The following is a 23,762-nucleotide window of genomic DNA, read 5'->3' on the forward strand; positions in this document are numbered from 1 at the left end:
TATTAAGATGATGTCTTTGAAAAATAATAGTCATTTAGAAATACAGGTTTTGTGTTTTTTTTGTTTAAAAGAAGCACAACCCAGAACCATTTATTTGCAGCCAGTGCTCATAATATGTACAAAGAACTGTGTCCTCATTTCTTCTCTTTTTCCTTCTGACCTTCTTCTCTTTTGTCCTTTTTACTTCACATTAACATATTCATACAGAGGTGGGAAATAAAAAGGTGAAACTATACCAATTTTATTCCTGGTTAATAATTTTTATAAAATTCAATAGATTTTTGAAGCCCTGGCTGGCGTAGCTCAGTGGATTGAGCGTGGGCTGCAAACCAAATTGTCGCAGGTTCGATTCCCAGTCAGGGTACATGCCTGGGTTGCAGGCCATGACCCCCAACAACCACACAATGATGTTTCTCTCTCTCTCTCTCTATCTTCCTCCCTTCCTTCTCTAAAATAAATAAACAAATAAACAAATAAATAAATAAATATCTTTTAAAAAATTCAATAGATTTTTTACTAGGTTTTTGAGAACTATTACTGCAGGGAGGTCTTGAGATCATTGGTTAACTCTCCGTGCCATCTCTGCTTCTATTAGCACATTAATTTAAACTTAGCTGAACAGATAATTTGCCATTTGTAATAATGATCCAGCCGATTTTGCTCTTGGTCCACTATTCTATATTTAGCCGTATGTTTAGAGTCATCAGTTATTTGGTGTAGTAAAGGGTATTTTTATTTATAGGAGAGGAGGAAAATTGATAAAACTTTTTGGTGATAACTTACCAGCATGATAAACTGGAAAACTATAACATTTTCATTTTAAATACTTCTTTGTATGTGCTATACTGATGGAATTTCTTTTTGGAATACACAGGAACTAAATGCAGACAGAGATGCTCCTGAAATAAGCCTTCTTTCAGATACTGGTATTAAAGTATGTGATGTGGTTGCTGAAAAGGAGAAATCTTTAATAGAGCCACAGATCTTGGCAACACCAAATACATTTTCTGAATCTGGAAAGGAAGTCACATTGACCATGACTTCTGAAGAAACCAAAGATGAAGAAAGTTCTCTTGAAACTTTTGTGTCTGCCTTAGAAAAGTTACTAACACCACCAGAAAGCACCCAGGAGGAAAGATTGTTTGAAATAATGAGTGATTTTGAATTTAGAGAATTGATGAACCCATCAAGCAACTCTCCGAATTCCACATCAATACCGTTGACTTGCCACAGGGATTTACTAGAAAAAACAGAGGATGATACATTGCCAGCTGAGTTGTTAGCAGCCCTGAACACATTGTCAGAAGCCAAGGGGGGACCCATCTGTCACAGAAAAGAGGGAGGCAGCAGTCTCAGTGCTGGAAATGAATGTTTAGAGCTCAACATGTCTCAGACTGATGAATATTGTACACAAGTAGCAGAGGTGAATTTTGAGTCTCTCTCTTCTACTCCACCATTTAAACAAGGTTCCAAGTTAGTTGAGCTACAGGACAAGCATCTTTCAGTGCAGCAAGTAAGTGCAAGTATGAGTCTATGATTTTTGCCTCTTATAGTGACCTTTAACAAGTCTTCATTTCCCATATACTTGATTTTAAATTCAAACCTTCTATACAAATATCAACACTCAGAAATTACTTTTTGACTTGGAAGCATACAGTGGTCTTTTTAGATATTCTTGGGGTAGAGTTCTCAAGGGGTAGAAGTTAAAGTAGGTACGTTTCTCCCCAGAATACCTGTGAAGATACATTGTTAGATTGCTCATATATGGGAAAGAAAGAATTTTTTACCAGAATTTTACCTATTAGCTTGAAAATCACTATGTCTACCCAAGTCAGAGTAGAGTGAGATACCCCACATTAATTTCTAGTTGGACATATAATATACGCAGTTGGGCTGCTGAGAGAGGGAAAAATTATGCCTGGCTTCAGCAGAACTTTGCATTCTGTGTCTGAGGATACTGCCAAGGGCACAGTTCCTAAAGTACTATGCCTGGAGACCCTGCAGTGGCCCGCTTGCCAAGTCCCTTTTCCATGTTGACAATTAAACAATAATAATCTTTATTGTTTTTCTTATTAAAATAGTAATACAACCTTGCCCTGGTCAGTGTGACTCAGTTGGTTAGAGTGCTATCCTGTGATCAAAAGGTTGCAGTTCAATTCCCAGTCAGGGCACATGCCTAGGTTGCAGGTTTGATTCCTGGTCCAGGTGCATACGATCTCCGGTCCAGGCAGGAGGCAGGCAATTGATGATTCTCTCATTGATGTTTCTCTCTCTCTAAAAGCAACAAAAATATATCCTCAGGTAATGATTAAAAAAAGTAATACATCCTCATTATAAAAAATTTAAACACTACAGTGATAAACAATAATATATATAGTCTCCCACAATTCCACTTTCCAGGGTAATCACTGTTAACAGCTTGGTGTATCTATCTCCATTTTATTCTGTGCATTTTCTGTGTAATTTTATTTTATGCAAATAGGATTATAATACATGTAATATAAATATATAACTTGTTTTTTAAATTTATCAATAATCTTGGTTATCTTTCTGTGTCAGCAAATGTAGCAGTACTCAAATATTTTTTCTTAATGCATGGTATTTCATTATATGGATTTTTTATGTGTGTGCATGCATATAGTTTATTTGACCAATTTATTTATTTATTTATTTATTTTTAAAATATTTTATTTATTTATTTTTAGGGAGGGAAGGGGGGGAGAGAGAGAGAGAGAGAGAGAGAGAGAGAGAGAGAGAGAGAGAGAGAAACATCAATGTGCGGTTGCTGGGGGTTATGGCCTGCAACCCAGGAATGTACCCTGGCTGGGAATCGAACCTGGGACACTTTGGTTCCCAGCCCATGCTCAATCCACTGAGCTACGCCAGCCAGGGCTGACCAATTTATTAATTATGGTTATTTGGATTATTTTTCTTTCCTTTTTTTTGTGTGTGTGTGTATTACTAAAATGCTTCTGGGAACATCCCTGGGAAGATTTAAATAACATTATACTAAGCTCATATTGTAACACACACACATCTAGAATCATAATATTATATGTAATTCTGGTAAAATTTTTCAAAACAGACATAATAGGACTAAAAATATTCAGAAAAATAGAAACTAATCACAGAAATAGGGCATGATGATTAAACATTTGGGGGTTGTAATCTGAAATGAGCAATATGAGTAAAATATAGGAAATTATGATAGAGTAGGCATGAATTTAGCAAGTCTTCCAGAAACAAAACATTTTTTTAAGAAAAAGAGCTGACAGCTCAGCGGGGGCTGGGGAGTGTGGTTAGGGGGTGGAGGGATTGAGCAAAAAAGAAAATGGACCCATGGACAACAATGTGGTGATTGTAGGGGTGGGCGGGGGTTGGAGGTGGAAGAGGATATAAGGGGGATAAATGGTAATGGAAAAATTCAATAAAAAATAAATTTTAAGAAAGTAGAAAGAACAAATTCTTTTACGTATTGCTAGAGTTTGCTGATTTACTTTTGAATAGATAGAACCTCTTTGTTCAGTGAGTTTTGTCTCAGTGACATTAAATAATCAGTTGATTATTGGTTGTTTATTGAATATTGTATTTAATAATTATAACCAATACCATATAAACTATTACCAATAAAAAGTGTTAATGTTAAAAGAAGCCATGATTAAAAGAGATATCACTCAAAAAATAAATGAAATTAGAAAGATTAATTTAGAACAAATCCAATGCTCTTTTACACAGCTATAATAAAAGTATGGACCTTGTTACCTTGAAAAGCTTTGCAACTGGATATATAAATAATTCAGGAAAGGTTTACATGGTACTTATTTAAAAATATGTCATTATAAAAATTAAATCTATAATGATTTATTAAGGGGAAGTTAGAGCTATTTATATCATACTGTTAACCTTTTAAAATCAATATAATAAAGGTTATATACTATCTTGTTCCTGCTGCTGTCAAATTAGAAAACACTAGGCTTAATCGAACATATTTCTGGCCTAGTGTGACATCTCTACCCTTTGTATGTGTCTCTCATCCTATGCTACCCTTTTCCTGTGAAATTAAAGTACCCAAAGTGACATTTACCATTGAATTCTAAGTAATGAATATTGATAAAAATAATTTTTACTTAGGTTCTGCTTGCCTTAGGCTTTTAAATATACATTGTCCTTTATTATATTGATTATACAGTTTTTCATTATATTCACATATGTCTGGGTTTTTGTACTTTCATCTTGTAAGAGGCATTTTTATGTAATCAAAAAACAAGATAAAACTTAATTTCTCTTAGTTTTAATATTTTTGTATTTTTTTCTGTATATATTTATATTGTATTACAGACTCTAGAAGGTCCAAATCCATTTGGATTGCAGACTTCGGTTTACCAAAATGCAATCTCTTGTGATGCACTAAATAGTGAGAGAAATTCAAATCCAGTGGAAAATAGCTCTGACCAGGACACTTCATGTGTATTGAGGAGATCATCCAGAATGAAAGTAGGCAGATATACAAAGGACACAGATGACATGTATAAGATGCCAGAAGAGATTTTACCAAAAATACTTGGCTGTGAGAATCAAACAAATAATAACTCTTCAACTGAGACTTTCAGGTATGCTGTGAAACTATACTTTTCTACCCAGGTATGCTGCAGAACTTATAAATAATTCTGTGTTTGGCACATTTATAAGAGTCAGTGTATAGTTAACCCTATGTAAAGAACTTTACTTTTTAGTGTTGTTAAATTTTTATTTGGCAGTTGCTTTTTTTAAAACTAGAAAACTCTTACTTTTTTATTTTTAAGACAAAATAATGGAGATTTGTTGTACTTCAGCCTAATGCTAATTTTCTATCATTTTAAAAATAAGTTTTAGATAACATCCATCACCACACATAGTTAGTTTTTTTTAACCTGTGATAAGATCTTTTAAGATTTACTGTCTTAGCAACATTCAGATATACAATACGGTATTGTTAACTATAGCCACCATGCTGTACATTTTATCCCTCAGACTCATTTATCTTTTTAAAAAATTTTATTAAATTTACTGGGGATGACATTAGTTAATGAAATTATGTAGATTTTAAGTGCACAATCTAAATACACCATCTGTGTATTGCATTGTGTGTTTACCACCCAAAGTCAAGTCTCCTTCCATCACTATATAGTTGACCCCCTTTATCTTTTATGATTCCCCCAACTCCCTTCCTTCTGGTTACCACCATACTGTTGTCTGTACCTATGAGTTTTTGTGTTTTTTTTCTTGTTTGTTCATTTGTTGCTCTCAGTTTTACATCCCACATATGAGTAAAATCATATCGTTTTTAACTATTTGTGTCTGACTCATTTCGCTTAGCGTGATAGTCTCAAGATCCATTTATATTGTCATAAATGGCAATATTTCATCTTACGGCTAAGTAGTATTCCATTGTACATATGAGTATGTGCCATATCTATTTTTTTTAAAATCCTCACCCGAGGATATGTTTAGAGAGAGGAAGAGACAGAGAGAGAGACAGACAGACAGACATCCATGTGAGAGAGAAACATTGATTGGTTGCCCAGACCGAGAACTGAACCCACAACATAGGTTATGTGCCCTGACTGAGAATTGAACCCACAACCTTTTGGTAGGGGACAACACTCTAACCAACTGAGCCACCAGCCAGGGCTTTGCCACATCTTCTTTACCCAGTCATCTATCTAAGGACTCCTCAGTTGTTTCCATGTTTTGGCCACCATGAATAATGCTGCAGTGAGCATAAGGGTGCATATATGTTTGTGAATAAATGTTTTCAAGTTTTCAGGTAATACCCAAAAGAGGGATTGCTGGGTCATATGTAACTCTACCCTCACTTTTTTGAGAAACCACCATACTGTTTTCCTTAGTGGCTGTACTAGTTTATATTCCTACTTGCAGTGAATGAAGGTCCCTTTTTCTCTACAACCTCCCCAACTCACGTTATTATTTGTTTTGTTGATAATAGTAATTCTAACAGGTGTGAAGGGGTATCTCATTGTGCTTTGGATTTGCACTTCCCTAATACCTAGTAAAGTTGAGCATCTTTTCATATATCTGTTGGCCATTTGTGTATCTTGGGAGAAGTGTATGTTCAGGTCCTCTGCCCATTTCTTAATTGGATTATTTGTTTTTTGTTGTTGAGTTGTATGAGTTCTTTATATATTTTGAATATTAAACCCTATTGGGGGTGATGTTTGCAAATGTTTTTTCCCATTCTGTTGGTTGCCTTCATGTTTTTTGACAGTTTCTTTTGCTATGCAGCAGCTTTTTGGTAATATATGGCACCGTTTGTTTATTTTTGCTTTACTTACCTTGTCTTTGAAGTCAAATTCATAAAATCCTCTCTAAGACCAAGGTTTATACATTTAGCATGTATATTTTTATGTAATTTATTGTTTCAGGTCTTGTATTTATGTGTTTGATACATTTTGAGGTAATTTTTGTATATGGTGACACACAATAAACAAATACATAAAGTTGCAGGATGCAAAATTGATGTACAAAAATCCATTGCATTCCTATATATTAACAATGAAGTTTCAGAAAAAGAAGTGAAAAAAAAACAGTTGCTTTTGCAATTGCAACAAAATAATAACATATCTAGGAATAAACTTAACAAAGGATTTGAAGGACCTATACACTGAAACTATAAAACATTATTAAAAGAAATTAAAGAACACACAAAGAAGTGGACAAATATTTTATGTTCATGGATTGGAAGAGTCAATATAATTAGAATGGCCCTATTACCTGAAGCAATATACATATTAAATATAATCTCCATTAAAATCCCAAAGGCATTTTTTAAAAAATAAATAAAACAAAAAATAATCACACTTGTATGGAACCACAAAAGACCCCAAATAACCAAAGCAATTCTGAGAAAAAAGTACAAAGCCAGAGGCATCACACTCCCTAACCTCCAATTATACTACAAAGAGACACTAATCAAAACAGCATGGTATTGGCAGAAAAAACAGACACACAGAGGGATGGAACAGAATTGAGAGCCCAGAAACAAACCCATTATATAAACAAATAATTTTTGACAAAGAAGCCAAAAATATATAATGGAGAAAATAAAGCCATTTCAATAAGTGGTACTGAGAAAATTGAAAAGCCACATGCAAAAAATGAAACTGTACTACTCTTTGTCATCATATATAAGGACTTACTTATCTTGTAACTGAAAGTTTGTCCCTTGTTACCACCTTTACCCATTTCACCCATCAACCTCTGGCAACCACCAGTCTGTTCTCTGTACCTATGAGTTGTGTTTTCTTTTTTTTAATTTCACATATGAGGAGATTACACAGCATTTGTCTTTGTCTGGCTTATTTCACTTAGCATAATACCCTGAGGTCCATTTATGCTGTCAAAAAATGGCAGGATTTCCTTCCTTTCTATGTCTAAATAATATTACTATGTATGTATACCATGTTTTCTTTATTCATGTCTTAGCTATTATAAATAATGCTGCAAAGAATATGGGTGCATCTGTCTTTTTGAGATAGTGATTTTGTTTCCTTTGGATAAATACCCAGAAGTGGAATTGCTGGAACATGTGGTAGTTCCATTTTTAATTTTTTTGAGGAACCTCTATAATGTTTTCCAGAGTGGCTGCACCAATTTATATTCTCAACAGTACACAAGGGCTTCCTTTTCCACATCCCCACCAACATTTGTTATTTCTTGTCTTTGATAATAGCTAAACAGGTGTGACATGTTATCTCATTGTGGTTTTGATTTGCACTTCCTTGATGGTAGTGATGTTGAGCACCTTTTTATGTACATCCATTGGCCATATGGATGTCTTTTTTGGAAAAATGTCTTTTTAGTTCCTCTCCAATTTTTTAATCATATTTTTGTTTGCTATTGAGTTGTATGAGTTCTTTATATATTTTGGATTTTAACCCCTTATCAGATATTGTATGGTTTGCAAATATTTTCTTCCATTCAGTAAGTTACCTTGGCTCTGCAGAAGGTTTTTAGTTTGATGTAGTTTCAGTTGTTTGTTTTTGCTTTTGTTGCCTTTGCTTTTGGTGTCAAATTAAAAAAAAATTGCCAAGTATGGCAATTGAAAGACCAGTATGACCAGTATGAAAGTGCTAACCCTCTATGTTTTTTCCCATGAATTTTATGGTTTTAGGTCTTACCTTCAGATCTTTAATGCATTTTGAGTTAATTTTTTTATGTGGTTTATGATCATGATCCAGTTTCACTCTTTTGAAGGTGGCTGTCCAGTTTTCTCAATACCATTTATTAAAAAGACTCTTCTTTCTCCATTGTATATACTTGGCACCTTTATCATAAATTAATTGATCATATATGCATAGTTTTATTTTCTGGCTCTCTATTCTGTTCCTGTGATCTATGTTTCTGTTTTTGTGCCAGTATTTTGCAGTTTTTCATGAGTACCGTACCACATGGCAAGTTCTTTTCTTCTTGCAAAGTGCCTTCCTTGTTTTCCCTAGAAGGTGAATAGAGTGGATAGTAACATGTCAACTTGGAGAGTGAGGGGCAAGAGACTCAGAATACACTTGTAGGTGACTTCCCCTAAAGGAGAGAAGTACACAGGTGGCAGAAAGAAAAGACTAGAAACCATAATGACTGTCATGACTGTGACAGGTTTATCTGCTGTTTACTCAAGAGCCATCTCCATATTTTAAACTGCTATGCTGTTTGAGAACAGCTCAGTAAAATACTTTTGAGTTTCAAAAATTTAGTCAAAATTTGCTGTGGCTCTCTGTGAATGGTTGTAGAGAACATAAGAGTAATTTTAAAACATTTATTTTTCAAGAATGCAGGGTCCTGGTTTGATTGAAGGTAAAAGGAAGAATATACATTCATCCAGATCCAAGACTGGAGAACAAATAAGGAAAAATAGAAAACTTGGAAGAAAAAATGGTGAGGCATATTTTTTTTAAGTAAGTAACTTATAGAAACATGGAATTCTGGTGCTAAAAAGGATTCAGAGATTATCTATCTCAGCTTTGTCATTTTACTGATGAGGAAGTTCAAGGAGGTTAAGGATTTTTCCCAGCATTGCACAGCTCGTCAGTAGCATAACTAGGACTTGATCCTGAACTTTTGGCTTTTGGGCTGATATTTTTTTCTATCCTTGTATTTTGGAGTGAATACTTATAGAACCCTTTTAAAATCTACATGTCTGATCTATTTGTTGAGTGACCAACCTAGCATAAGGCTTTGAGAAATCATACCATTAGGAATAAAATGGCAGAAAGGAGAAAACAAAATTTATTATTCTTAGTCTTAGATATTATTTCTGTATTCTTATAAAACCTCAAAGAATGAGCTAAAAAACTATCAGAAAGAAACTAAGAATCTAGAAAGACTGGTTAAAAACAATAGATAGTGGGGCAGTTGATAAAATTGAAATATGGACTGTAGATTAAATAATAATATTTATCAGTGTTAAATTTCCCTGAATTTAATAATAATTTGGTTATGTAAAAGGATGTCTTTGTTTTTGGAAAATGTACACTTAAATATTAGCAAGTAATGGGGCATGGTATATGCATGTTATTCGTTATGTATATGTGTGTCTGTATGCATGCGTATGTGTATGTAGAGAGGGCAATAGAAAGGTTTAAAAGGGGTGGCAAAATATTAACAATGGGCAAATCCTTTGTTCTATATTTACAACTTTTTGTAAGTCTGAAATTATATCCAAACAAAATGTTTTTAAGACAAAGTAAATATCTTTCATGTATAAAATATCACCTAGTAAGAAAATAGAACATCGTATTTATAGTCACAAAAAAGAGAAAAATATCTGCTTATATACCTAATAAAAAATGGGCCATACCTATAAGAAGAAGGTTTAAAAATTGTACTGAGGGACATAAAAAACTGAATAAATTGAAAGAACAACCTTATTCTTGACCATAAAGATTCAATGTTGTGAGAAACTTACTTCTCCCTAAATTTTTCTATAAATGCATGAGAGCTCGATCAGAAACAAATTTTTATTTGTTAATTATTTTATTTTATTTTGCTTTATAAGGCTGGAGGTTAGCTATGAGAATGAGATTAGCTGGAGATTATATGATACCAAATTTCAACTGGAAAAATAAATATGAAAAACTAACCAAGAAAATTCTGAAAAGTAAAACCCAAGGGAGAATGGGGCAGGAACCTACTCTACATAAAATGAAAGTAATTAGGAAGTCAGAAATTAAAATAATTTGGTACTGGAACAGGAGCAGACAGACAAATCAATGAAACAATAAAGAGTTTAGGTGTAGAAGCCAGATAAAGTGGGAGTATGGGGGCAGGTATGTGATTAAGATGGAATGTTAAATTGGTAGCAAAAAGGAACTAAACAATAAGTAGTGAAAAATATAAAATTGGATCCTTATAGCATTTCTTTCTTTTTATTTCTTTTTATCCTTACCCAGGGGCATTCAAGGTGTCAACAGCAAGGGTTCCTTTTGTAGGCTCCAGGAGAAAATCTGTTTCTTATCTCTTTCAGCTTCTAGAAGCTATGGCATTCCTTTGGTGTTGCCCACATACAAGCCTCTGCTTCTGTGGTCACAGTGCCTTCTGCTCTTTTGATCTTCTTGCTTCCCTCTTGCCTTCCCAAGATCCGTAACATAACCATAATACAAAGTTGCTTTTGTTATATTGGGTAACATTCTCAAGTTCTGAGGATTTAAGATATAAACATCTTTGGAGAACCATTATTTACCTACCGTACTACACCAATCAAAAGAAATTTGTTTACAATGGGAAGGCAAGTCACAGTAGTTATTTAGTCATGACTGGAAGTGAATGTCTTCCACAACTTAGTTTTCATTTCAAATTTTATATGGTTCATTTATTTTATTTTAACTTAATCTTTATTGTATTTTATTCCATTACCATTTAGTCCCCTTATACCCCTTTCCCCTCAGTGATCACCACATTGTTGAGTCCTTTTTCCTTTTTGCTCAGTCCCTGAACCCCTAACCTCCTTCCTACAGCTGTGATCCTGCTCTTCATCTATAAGTCTGTCCCCATTTTCCTTGTTAGTTCAGTTTGTTCATTAGATTGCACATACAAGTGAAATCATATACTATTTGTCTTTCTCTGATAGGCTTATTTCACTTAGCATAAATCCATCTCCATCTCCATCCAAAATGTGGTGAAGTGTGAAATTTTCTTCTTTTTTATGGCCTAGTAGTATTCCCTTGTGTAAATGTCCCATAGTTGTTTTATCCACTCAGCTACTGATGGGCACTTGGGCTGCTTCCATATCTTGGTGTTTTTAAATAGGGCTGCAGTCAACATAGGGCTGCTGTGTTCTTTCTAATTAGTGTTGAGGGTTTCTTCTGATATATTCTCAGAAGGAGAATAACTAGGTTGAAAGGCAGATCCATTTATAATTTTTTGAGTATCTTCATACTCCTTCCACAGTGGCTGCACCAGTCTGCATTCCCACCAACCATGCAAAAGGGTTCCCCTTTCTCCGCATGCATCCAGCACTTGTTGTTTGTTGATTTATTGGTGTTAGTCATTCTGACAGGTGTGAGATGATGTCTCACTGTGGTTTTAATTTGCATTTCTCTGATGATTAGTGGCATTAAGTAAGAAAAGATTATGAACAACTGTATGCCAACAAATGAAATCCTAGATGACATGGATAAATTCCTAGAAACATACAATCTTCCAAAAATAAACCAGGAAGAATTAGAGCATCTGAATAGACAGATTACACATAGTAAAACTGAAGCAATGATAAAAAAAAAAAACCTAACAGAGAAAAGCTCTGGATCAGATGGCTTCACAGATGAATTTTACCAAACATTCCAAGAACTACCTCTCCTCAAACTATATCATAAAATTCAAGAGGAGGAAATGTTCCCAAACTCATTTTACAAGGCCAACATTATCCTAATTCCAAAACCAGATAAAGACACTACAAAAAAAGAAAATTATAGGCCAATACCCCTGATGAACATAGATGGTAAAATCCTCAACAAAATATTAGCAAACTGCATACAACAATGCATCAAAAAGATCATAACCAAGGATCCAAGATGGTGGAGGAGTAAGTGGAAGCTACACTAATCTCCTCTCAGGACCAGTCTGGAATTACAACTAAATTGTAGAGAAATCATCCAGAATAAACAACTGAACAATAGTAGGAGGGAAACCTTATAACCACAGACATACAAAAGAAACAGCTTTGCCATAATGTGACTAGTGTGGAGAGCAGAGGAGACGCAAGAGTTTTGGCTGAATGGTAGCTGAAGTACTGGAGGAATATTCAGCAATTGGGGGGTTCCCCCTGAGAAGTATGGTGTTTAAACCCCAAGCTGCCCAGAACCTAAGCCTACAGAACCAGAGCCCAAAAAGAACCCAGATAACCCAGACAGCCGAAGTCACAGAAAGCCTTTTAAAGGGCAATGCATAAAATTTCATTTGCACTCGTTTATCCTGGGCTCCAGCAAAGAGGGGTCAGAGTAGACTAGAGATGCTTGAGGAGAGACTGGGGGTGGTGGCCTTATGGAGAGAACTGAGGGAGAACTGAGGGAGCAGCTGTCAGGATCCTGGTGCTGAGTCATCCCCTACACTCCAGGAGCCATCTCAACAAACAATTTATCTGGTGGGGACAAAATACTTTGTAGTCCGGGATAGAGGAAGGTAGGCTCAAATGTTCAGCAGTTAGTTTGTTTTACAGTGGAACTGAGTGGAAGAAATCAAATAAAAGGCAAATCATGATCTGCTAAAAAGTCTGCTGCAGTACTCAATTACCTTTGTAAGGTTTTAGGATGAGGCAGGTTAGCTAACTTAAAATGGGAAAAGCTGTCATCAAAGCTATTCTGAAATTCAAGGAAACCAAATGAATATTATCCACAAAGATTGACAGGATTTGGAGTATCTAAATGAGGAGTTTCAGTATTTTAGGAAACACAGTGGAAAAATGATGCATAACCTGATAAACTGTTTTAACTGTATATTTCCTGGCTTAGGAAATCAAAACTGTTACACAAATTAAGATCATAGTTCTTTAATGACAGTTACTTTTAGCAAAGAAAAAAAAATTAGCATTCTCCTTTCTGGTTTCACTGGGGTTAATTTTTGTATTTTGTTCCTTTAGTAATTATATACTTTTAAAATTTCTTTTTATGGTTTTTATAAGACATTTTGGTGTACAAGAATGATATTATACAACATTTTGTTGGGTTTAATAGCATTTAACTCTAGATTTAAATAATCTTTTTCACTTGAATTTTTAAGAAATAATCTGTTAATCTCATATATGTACCTTTCATGGGGTTTCAGTCAACATAAACTGCTCAGATGATTTATAACTTCTACAGATATTTTCCAACTAACAAAATTTGTCTCTTTCATCCTATTATATGGAGATACTATGGTTGGATCAATGGATAAAATACTCTTTTATAATATAGTGTACTTCTATTCCAGAATGTTGACTGGATTCACCCTGTTACCTGTATTCTTCCTGATTTTCAATAAGGATTATTTTTTTTGACCCTTCCCTCATTTCAGAAAAACTGAAGATCAATAAAATATCTCTTTCTGTTGTTAACCGGAGAAACATTTTTGGAGAGAACCTACTGTATAAGGCTGCTCTGCACAATGATACTCATCTTGTTCATTACTGTATTGAAAAAGGAGGAAATGTTAATCAACCAAGTTATGCTGGTAAGTTGGGGTTACCACCTACAGTTATCTTGAAAATGATTTGCAGTTTTAGAAGAGTCCTTCCAATGGATGTATGGCAAACTGGGCCTAAGGCAAGTCTCAAACAGAAAGCTTCCACGCAATTTTCCTACAAGGTAGCTCTTCACCATCATCTCCCAGGGAAATGTTAGGGGCAGAAGGAGCAAAAGAAGAGCATTATATTTCTCCTTCAGTGATTATGCCTGCCTGTGGGCTGTGTGCAATGGCATTACACAGAAGGGTGGGGTTCCTGAGGCTGGCTTGCTCCCTGTGCCCTGGGCACCTCAGCTTTGAATGGAAGAGAAATGAGGTCAAAAGCTGAAAGAAGCTAATGATACATTGAACTTGAAGGAAACTGATGATAAAATGGTAGAGTACAGAAATAGCAATGGCCAGGGAAATGGAGAGAAGAGAGTATGAGGTGGAGAGGGTTGGACAGAGAAGTCAGAAAGAAGAGTCTCCCTGGTATCTCTGGTACAGTTTTCTTTGTGGGGAGAACCTGATATGTTCTCCTGGAAATGAATGATTCTTCAAAAGGATTTAAGTAACTATGCTACACTGAGCTGGCCTGGATAGGACTTTTTGTGTCCATACTTTTACTATTGTGTCTAGACTTCCTCAGTTTATGAAACAGTGCAAGAAGTCTTAACGGTGTGCTGAGATCAATACCATAGTCAGTGGACAGGCAGGTGATTACTAGTGTCTCCTCAATACTTAACTTTAGCAAGGTCTGGGTTTCTCCTGTAATCAAGTTCTAACAGGTTGTAATTCCCAACCTTATACCCAGATGAACCACTATTTTCCTCTTACCCTCAATCTTTGCTCCTTATTTGCTAGATAAAGCACTTGTTCCCTTGATTTTGAGAAATATGTGGTTCTTTCTGTTAGTGTCTGTCTATTCCTTACATTCAGGAGTAGCTCTACATGCAGCTAACTGGACTTTGTGGATTTCCCAAGCATCTCTTGACCTGTGTCTTTTCATTAGCCCCACCCTTTTTTCTGTGCCATTGTTAACATGCTTGGTGGCTGTTCCCTGCTTGTGCTCAGCCAGTTAATGTACACCTTTTCCTCACAGGTACTTCTGTGACCTTCATGAATTCTTTATCCTTCCCATATTCTCCAGGCTTTTTGAACTCTTATTTATTTTTTTGAGTTTATAAATGATTCTTTTAAAAAAATTTTCTGTTGTATTTTTTTCATTGCCATTTATCCCCCCTGTGAACTCTCTTGTTTTCTACTTTCCTTCTCTCTTTGCATCTTAGCTCAGATCATTATACTTCTGGCTATTACCTCCCACAGGTTGCAGAGGGCAGTGTTTCCAAGGGCTGTCTCCAAACCATTTCCATCAGTCACCTGCAACATTTTGTTTAAAATGAACCTTTACTTCCACCCCCCAAAACACACACACACACACACACACTCTCTCTCTCTCGATAAAAATCTATAGGTTAAAACCTGGAAATCTTCATTTTTAACAAGTTCCCTAGGTGATTTTTATTCTCATTAAAGCTCAAGAACTACTGGCAAGATCTCCACATGTTATGTTATGATATGTTATGTGTATGATCTCCACATAACATATCAGTTCAAAGTTGTGAACTTTCCCAGTGTGCCTCCTATGTGCCAGCTACTCTGAAAACAAATATAAATAACATCTATTAGAAAGCCTTAAATATATTTTGTGATACAATATAAAAAAGGCTTAAGTGCTTTTTGAGAAATTACAAAATGTACAATAACGAACCAATGGTTTTTTTCATAGGTACCATTTATATTTAATGTCTTCATATACATTTTCATATTTTTGGTTTTAAAAATATGGAATATTTTTAAATATTCCAAATATTCAATTGGAATACTTTTTTGCCTATCAAAAGCAATAGGTGTTCCTTGGTGACAACCAGGAAGTAGGCTGAAGAAACTCTTAATACCCAACATAGATCTCAAAGCTTCTTTGCTAAAACCCTGTCAGACAAAGGCCTCAAGCATTATTTTTCATAGAATTCTGATTCCTATGCCTATGACACATTAGAACTGAGAAGAAAGTTTGGTATGGACCAGAATATCGATAATAGTAAGAAGTTTAAACCAACATCAAGGCAAGTGACAGATAAAAACATAAATGAGAGGCAAAATTGTTGAGGGCTATGTAGTTGGGAAGAAGTACACTTCATACCTCTGTAGGTGTTAGCAATTGCTGCATGAGAACATAAAACTAACATTATGATCTTGAATCTTTATTAAGCGTGTATTAATTATATTCTCTTTATAGGAAATTCATAACCCTATAAAGCTTTAAAGAGATTTGCTCCAAAATGGTTAAATATTTGGAAAGAAAAAACATTACTTAAGGATCTGCCAACCTGCAGATTTGGGAGTTAATAAAAGATCTGTTGTAAATTATACTCTACCTTTACTTTGGAGGCATGGAATCACAGAAGGAATAACTCTAGGGAAAGGGAAATTCCTGGTTACATTGGATTTCTTTCTCTAATATGTAGCTCTTTCTATGGTCTACAGTGGCCCTCTCTGCAGAATAAAGGTCCTTTTGGGTTTACTGATGCTGAAAATTTCTTTCAGCCCTGAGACTGCTCATTACTGGATCATTCTTGCTTAGGTCTTACTTAAAGTAGTATTCTCTCTCTCCTTTTTTAAAATCCTCACCCAAGGATGTGTTTATTGATTTTTGTCTTTGAGAGAGAGAGGAACATCAATGTGAGAAACATTGATTGACTGCTATCTCACGTGCTCCGACTGGGTATTGAACCTGCAACTTGGATATGTGCCCTGACCAGGGATGATTGAACCTGCATACTTTTGGTGTGCAGGATGATGCTCCAACCAACTGAGCCACCGGCCAGGGCAGCAGTAACATTCATTTTTAACCTCCCCTTCCCCACAGGCTCCATCATTTACTCTGAATTACTCATATGCACCTTGTCTTCTTGGGGAATTTTTTGTAGTAAATTTAAAATACGAGATTGGGTTTCCTTGGAAACCAAACAATTGTTTTACATTTATCTTATTTTTTAGTCAATCTGGGCTCAGGGAAAACAGACCAATCTTTTGTTACGGTTATTTTCTCATGCCTATAGCAGCCATTTTGTCCCCTTTAGGAAATCAGTTTTTATTGTAGTTTAAGGAAACCTAAATGAAGAAAGGAGATTTCTAAAAGGAAGATCATCATCTGCATTCCAAAATTAATAACTTTTGGATTTCTGATTCTTCATTTTTCATCCAACAAGTCTTGACCTATGGCAGATAATCAAGTTAATCAGTGGACACATCAATAAGCAAATTTCCAGTCGTCTGCAGGTCTCACTACTCAAATACCCATGAGTTCACATTTTGTATCAGAAACAATACTTTGAGGGAGATAGTTTTATATTATTAAAAAAAACACGCAGTTCTTAAATGTAGGTATTCCAAAGGTTCATGTGTAAGTTGTTTATTTAAATATTTTTATGAAATTGTGAAAATTTCAAACATATAGAAAAGTTCAAAGAATTATACAGTAAACATCCATATACCTAATACCTAGATTCTACGTATTTGTTTTCATCACATACTTACTGTAAAGGAGAAACACTCATGTGTTTTTCTTCTACTCACACTCACAGTACTTCCGACACCAGGTGTTCAACCCGTTAAGCAGTTCTCTGACACCAACTGAGTATCTGCAGTTCAGTTCAATTCTGACACTAACCCACATTAGCACAGATTAAGGGCTCCATTCCACAAAACTGCCTCCCATTTAAATGCCAAATAGTAAGACCCCAGGTTACCTACAACTTCTTTTCAACTTCTGTGCCCATGGAATAGGGGGTATGCTACCTCCCAGCAAATAAATGTGTCCACCAGCCTGGAAAAGCTCTCCAAATCCCATACTTTTGGGAATTTTATGGAGGCTCCATCATGTAGGCAAGATCAATTATGAAATTCATTTCCAGCCGCTCTCTTCTCTCCAAAGAATTAGGGTGAGAGGGGGAGCTGAAAGTTCCAAGTTTCTAATCATGGTTTGGTCTTCTGGTGACCAGCTCCCATCTGTCAAAAGTTGCCTCATTAGAACCAAAGACACTTCTGCCACCCGGGAAATTCCAAGAGGTTTAGGAGCTCTGTGTCAGATGCTCCTGCTACTCAGGAAATTACAAAGATCTTGGGGGTTCTGTATCAAGAACTGGGGTCAGAAGCTAAATATAGAACAAAATGTTCTCCTAGTATCCCTGTTTACAGGGCTTTTAGGAGCTCTATGTCAGAAACCATGAGGTAAAGACCATTATATATTTCTTATTGTTTTATACCTATCCATCTATAAATCTCTATTCATCCATCAATCCATCTGTATGTTGATATATTTCAAAGAAAGTTAAGTGTATTTCACCACTAAATAGAGTTTAGTAGTTTTTTTCTTTGAGGTAAAAGTTTCATACACTAAAATGCCAATTCTTAGATGTGGCATTTGATGAATTTTGACATACATACTCATCTGTGTAATCCAAACCTTGATTAAGAGATAGAATATTACCAAAATTATACAAAAATCTGTCATACCTTTCCTCAGGTATTCCCCAATACCCACTTCAGGTATTCTCTGGAAGCCACTACTATTCTGATATTATTCACTCTACATTAGTTTTGCCTCTTTAATATTTAGTAATAAGCATGATGTTAGCTATAGGCTTTTGTAACTGCTCCTTATATTGAGGAATCCATTTCCAGTTTGCTGGGGGTTTTTATGAGGAATAGATGCTTGGTCGTGACATACTATTTTTTTATATTGCTGGATTCAATTTGCTAATAATGCTATGTTAAAGATATTTTGTATCAATGTTGATAAGTAATATTGGTCTATAATTTTCTTGTAATGTCTTTGGTTTTGGTATTAAGGTTTTGTAGACCTCATAAAATGAGTTAAGTAGTATTCTCCCTTCTAGTTTGTGTAAGATTGAGGTATTTTTCTTCCTTAAATGTTTGACAGAATTTAAGAGTAAAACTATCTGAGCTTGTAGTTTCCTTTGTGAGAAGATTCTGATAATAAATTAAAATTCTTTAATAGGTATGGGCTATTCAGTTTTCTGTTTCAGTTTAGGTAAATTGTATTTTTAAAGGAATTTGTCTTCATCTAAGTTATAGAATTTATTTATGAAGTTATTTATAATAGTCTCCTGTAATCCTTTTAGTATCTGAAAAACTTTAGGAATACTTTATCTTTTATTTCTTATGCTTTCATTTATCTTTCATTATCTTCCTCCCTACCCTGCTCCCTTTCTTCTCTCCCTTCCTCCCTTTTTCTCTTTTTGTTCCATCCTTCCTAAGCTAGAGGATTATCAGTTTTTTCTCTATTATCTGTTTTGTATTTCATTTCTACTTTTTTTCTGACTTATTTTTGGTTTTCTTTGTTCTTTTTCTAGTTTCTTAAGGTTGAAAATGAGGTCACAAATTTTTGTACCTTTTTTCCTACTGTAAGCATTTAAAGCTTTAAATTTTCCTCTAAACACTGTTTTTGCTGCATCCCACAGATTTTGGTATATTGAATTTTCATTATCACTCAGTTTGAAATATTTTTCATTTCTTGTATTATTATTTCTTTGACCCCAGGATTAATTATATTGGAAGTTATTTAATTTTTAAATATTTGAAGACTGCCCAGTTGCCTTTCTGTTACTGATTTCTAATTTAATCCCATTATGGTTGAAGGATACACTTTCTATGAATTTGATCCTTTTACACTTATTGAGAATTGGTGTATCATCTAGTATATGGTTTTTCTTGGGGAATGGCCCTGTGCACTTGAATGTTTGTTCTTCACTTGTATGTGATGTTCTGTAAATGTCAGTAAGATGAAGGTGGCTGGTAATTTTCAGAACATCCTATCTGTACTGATGTCTAGTTGACCTAACATTTCCTGAGAGGGGTATTAAAATGTTCATAACTGTGATTGTGGACTTGTCTATTTATTCCTTTAATTCTGTCAAATTTTGCTTCTAATATTTTGAATCTCTGTTATTAGATACATACATAGTTATAATTGTCATATCTTCTGATAAAATGACCATTTAATTTTTATGCAATATCTCTCTTTATATCTGGTAATGCATACACTTTGTCTTAAAGTTTACTTTATATGTTAATATATACATTACAGTCTTATGTTTCTTGTCTATTTACTATGTCTTTTTAATCATTTATTTTGAACTTATGTCTTTATATTTTAAATATATTTCTCATGTCTTGCTATTTTATCCATTCTGATAGTCTCTGCCTTTCATAATTTTATTTTTATTTTTCATTTTTTTCCTCACCCAAGGACATGGTTATTGATTTTCAAGAGAGGGGAGGGGAAGGAGAGAGAGAGGGAGAGAAACATCGATGTGAGAGAGAAACATCGATTGGTTGCCTCTTGTATGCACCCTGACCAGGGACCAAACCTACAACCCAGGCATGTGCCCTGACTAGGAATCAAACCCATGATGTCTTGGTTTACAGGATGACACCCAGCCAAATGAGCCACACCAGCCTGGGCAATCTCTGCCTTTTAAGTAGGGAGACTATTCAAGTTTCACATAATATAAATAGTCAAATTTAGGATTACCATTTTACTAATTGTTTCTTGTGAGCTTCATCTGTTTTTTTTTGTTTGTTTGTTTCCTTGTCTATGTTATTTTGTAGTGGATAGTATAGGAATTACAATATACATCTTTAATGTTTTACAGTCTTTTTAAAGTTAATATTGTAATTCTTCACATGAAATGTATGAATATTGAACATATTTCCCTTATCATTTGTGTAATAGATGTCACATATATTTATGTACCTTTGTAAACCCCCAAATATAATGTTATAATTATGGGCCAATATTATTTATCAATTACTTTAAATAGCCATGTGCATTTTAAGGAAATTTATAGGAAGAACCTCTATTAACTACATATTTACCATTTTTGGTGCTCTTCATTTTTTCCTCTAGGCTTTCTATTTAATACTAAAAGAGAAACTCCTCCTATAACATTCTATGGCTACTGTTCTTGACTGGGGTGATTTTGCCTCTAAGGGGATATTTGGCAGGTTCCTGGAAACATTTTTAGCTTACAACTGGGAAGAGGGATTGATTGCTACTGGCATTTGATAGAATGCTCAGAACAATAAAAATTGTTCAGCCCAAAATGTTAATGCAGAAATTGAGAAACCCTCATTTATGGAGAAGTTTCTGAAAAGAGTGAAATATACTTTTAACATGGCTGCTTTTAGGTTTTCTTACATCAATCATATGATTTATTGGAATTTTAAAAATATGTATAACTTATAGCATTGTCTCTACCTAACAGAATATTTATTTGGATGACTTGTTTTCTTGGAGTAGTTTGTGGATGGTTTGTTGAACTGTAAATAGCTTTTTGCAAGTAAGGAGAAAGAACTGATTCTATGTAGTCCTGTCAGCTGGGTTACTTTAATGAAAGTACCTTGAGTTAGAAATAAAGCTCTTTTCCCCCTCTTTTCTGCAGAAGAGTAGCCTGCAACAAGCATTCTTTATGAGCTGTAATGACCTCCTCCCCTTACAGCTTTTTTATTTGAAGAAGGCAGGAATGGTTTTAAATATTTTACTTTTCATATTTTTCTACAATGGAGTTGGAGGTAGATATTTGGTTTGTCTGTCAGGTTTATTGAATTCATCAAATAATACAGGTTGTTTTCATGGTGAGATTATATTGTCTTATATAATCATAATATTTTTTTAAAGAAATAGCTTAGAATTTGAGTTTTTATTTTAAGGCTAAGCACAAAACATTATTAAGATGCCAGATGTAAACAAATATCATTTCCTTTTTGTGTAATAGGTTGGACAGCACTTCATGAAGCAAGTGTAAGAGGATTTTATGAGACAGCGAGTGAACTAATAAAAGGCGGAGCAGATGTAAATATCAAAGGAATGTACCAGATCACTCCCCTACATGATGCTGTGATGAATGGACATTATAAGGTACTGTGATGCTTTTGTTTACAGATTAAATACCATATTCTGCAAGTATTAAAATCTCTGGGACCAAGCAATAGGAAAATAGACAGGAATTCAGTGTCAGTTCATTCTGCTAATGAGTATTCAGAATTTATACTAAAATTTTACTGTGTGATTGTGTCTAATATGGCTGGTGACATTTTACATGTAAGTCTTAATAACTATAGAACATTTTTTGTTTATACATGGTATTTTTTAAAACTTGTACTTTTTAAAAACCCTTTTTGTATGGTGCTTTATAGACTTTAAGGGAATATCTCCTTCAGTAAAGTGTTACACAATGATGTTCAATCCTTGTATAAGACATACAGTTTTATGGAGTCTAGTGTCATTTTCATAGTATCAGATAGCCTTCCAGGCTTAATGGTCAACCAGTACACACCAACACAGATGTACCATGGTTAAATATCAAAATACTGTAATTCCATATAAGTTGGTAAGTAGTAATTGCAGTTATAATAATTCTAATCGAGATTAAGAATTCTAGCACACAGAGTTTATCTCAGAAGACATATATGCTGTGAGCTTCCTAGACGTTTTTTGGTTCAGGCACTACATTACAGGACCAAGATACTTGCTGAAAATATCTTCTTTATTTCAGTATTGAGTTCCCTCAGGGTTCAAAACTCCTAGGATAGGAAAGAGGGCTAATCACCTGGGCTCAGGAAGATCTGTTCTGTATATTTTCAGAACAAATGCCTGACACAGGTAGAATTGTGGAAGGCTACTGGGAGGTATGGACATAGAAAGATAGGGCATATTCCTTCTTAGTGTGGAATAGGTGGTTTTGCTTTTTTGATAATGTATCACCTGCTAGTAAGTGATTACTGCACATTATGTAGAGGGTTGGAAAGAGGGAATTCTGCTTGGGACCTAATTTAATGTCCAGGAGAATGCAGGTTTAGACAGGTAATGGTATGTGCTCTCTCTGTCCTTTATTTATCCCTTTACACCTGGGCTCCCACAGTGAAAACTTAGAGTACTTCTCCCCTCTCCTCTTGTCAGGACTGACCCTTCCTAGACAAGAACCTTTTCTCCCTTTGGTCTATGTGATCTCTTTACTGTTTTTTTTCTTTCTCAGTTCTTCCTTTGCCTCAGCTGGTAATATGCCTCCCATTAATTTCCACCTCATAGCTAGAACTGGCTGTCTTCCTCTAGCCTCTAAAGATATGTAACCTTTTCTTGTTGCCTCAGTGAAGTAGAAGGGACCAAAGACACAGGACTCACTACTTACCACCCTCCCTTTTTGCCATCTTCTGTGTTCCTATGACTCATGGGCTCCTGGCACTATGGCATATCCTGACTGACGGCCACAGAAAAGAGAATGACAAGGAGTAGAAGTCTGGAGAACTGTTATGAGAATTAAAAGTTAAAACCAAGTGGAATAGGGTAAAGTCATAGTCTGTCTTCTTCCTACCCTCCCCTTTAATTTACCTAGGGTGAGCCAACAAGTTACTTTACCCAGTCCAAAAGCAATTTATAAAACTCCAGGTTAGTTCTATACTGATCTAAGAGCCAAAGCCTTGAGAATCAAAGTGGGACAGGACATGGTTTTGGAGGATAGAGTAGGAATGGTGGGAGCATCAGATGAGGATCTAGGCTTCCCTCAAGGAATCTTGCAGGTCAGGCAAAGGTGATCAGAAAAATAGCCTAGGCCCTGGGTGTTGGATTGCTCCTATATCTTAGATGTCACAGAACTAAAGATGTCAGATATGGAACCCCTGGGAGCCTGATTCTGGACTCAGAACCCATAGAGTGTGAACTTCTTAAACTTCAGAGTTAAAGGAACTTGAACATTTTGTCCTACAGGCATTGACTGTATACTGGAAAGATAGTAAAAGATAGGAGATACTAAAAGATAATAATCATGTTTTTTAAAAGTGAAAAAGCCATTAAAAACACATATTGTATGATTTCATTTATTTAAAACATCCATAATAGACCAAACCTTTGGAGATGAAGATTAAGAGTGGGAGGTAGAGGGTGGGGAAAGAAAAGTGACAGATCATGGTTAAAGGGTTCTTTTAAGGGG

At 35.0% G+C, this 23,762-nt stretch overlaps 1 protein-coding gene across 1 annotated transcript in view; it reads left to right on the forward strand.

Moving 5' to 3' along the window:
• The window catches only part of ANKRD31 (ankyrin repeat domain 31), a 119,241-nt gene that overhangs the window by 31,361 nt on the left and 64,118 nt on the right, over positions 1-23,762 (forward strand). The window contains exons 7-11 of the mRNA XM_045848253.1: positions 875-1,513; positions 4,339-4,610; positions 8,822-8,928; positions 13,543-13,698; positions 21,552-21,694. Coding sequence (XP_045704209.1) covers positions 875-1,513; positions 4,339-4,610; positions 8,822-8,928; positions 13,543-13,698; positions 21,552-21,694 — 1,317 coding nt within the window. The remainder of the gene's footprint in view (positions 1-874; positions 1,514-4,338; positions 4,611-8,821; positions 8,929-13,542; positions 13,699-21,551; positions 21,695-23,762) is intronic.

Source organism: Phyllostomus hastatus, unplaced genomic scaffold (genome assembly GCF_019186645.2).
Source record: "Phyllostomus hastatus isolate PE091 unplaced genomic scaffold, TTU_PhHast_1.1 phas_contig_58, whole genome shotgun sequence".
NCBI classification, from domain to species: Eukaryota; Metazoa; Chordata; class Mammalia; order Chiroptera; family Phyllostomidae; genus Phyllostomus; species Phyllostomus hastatus.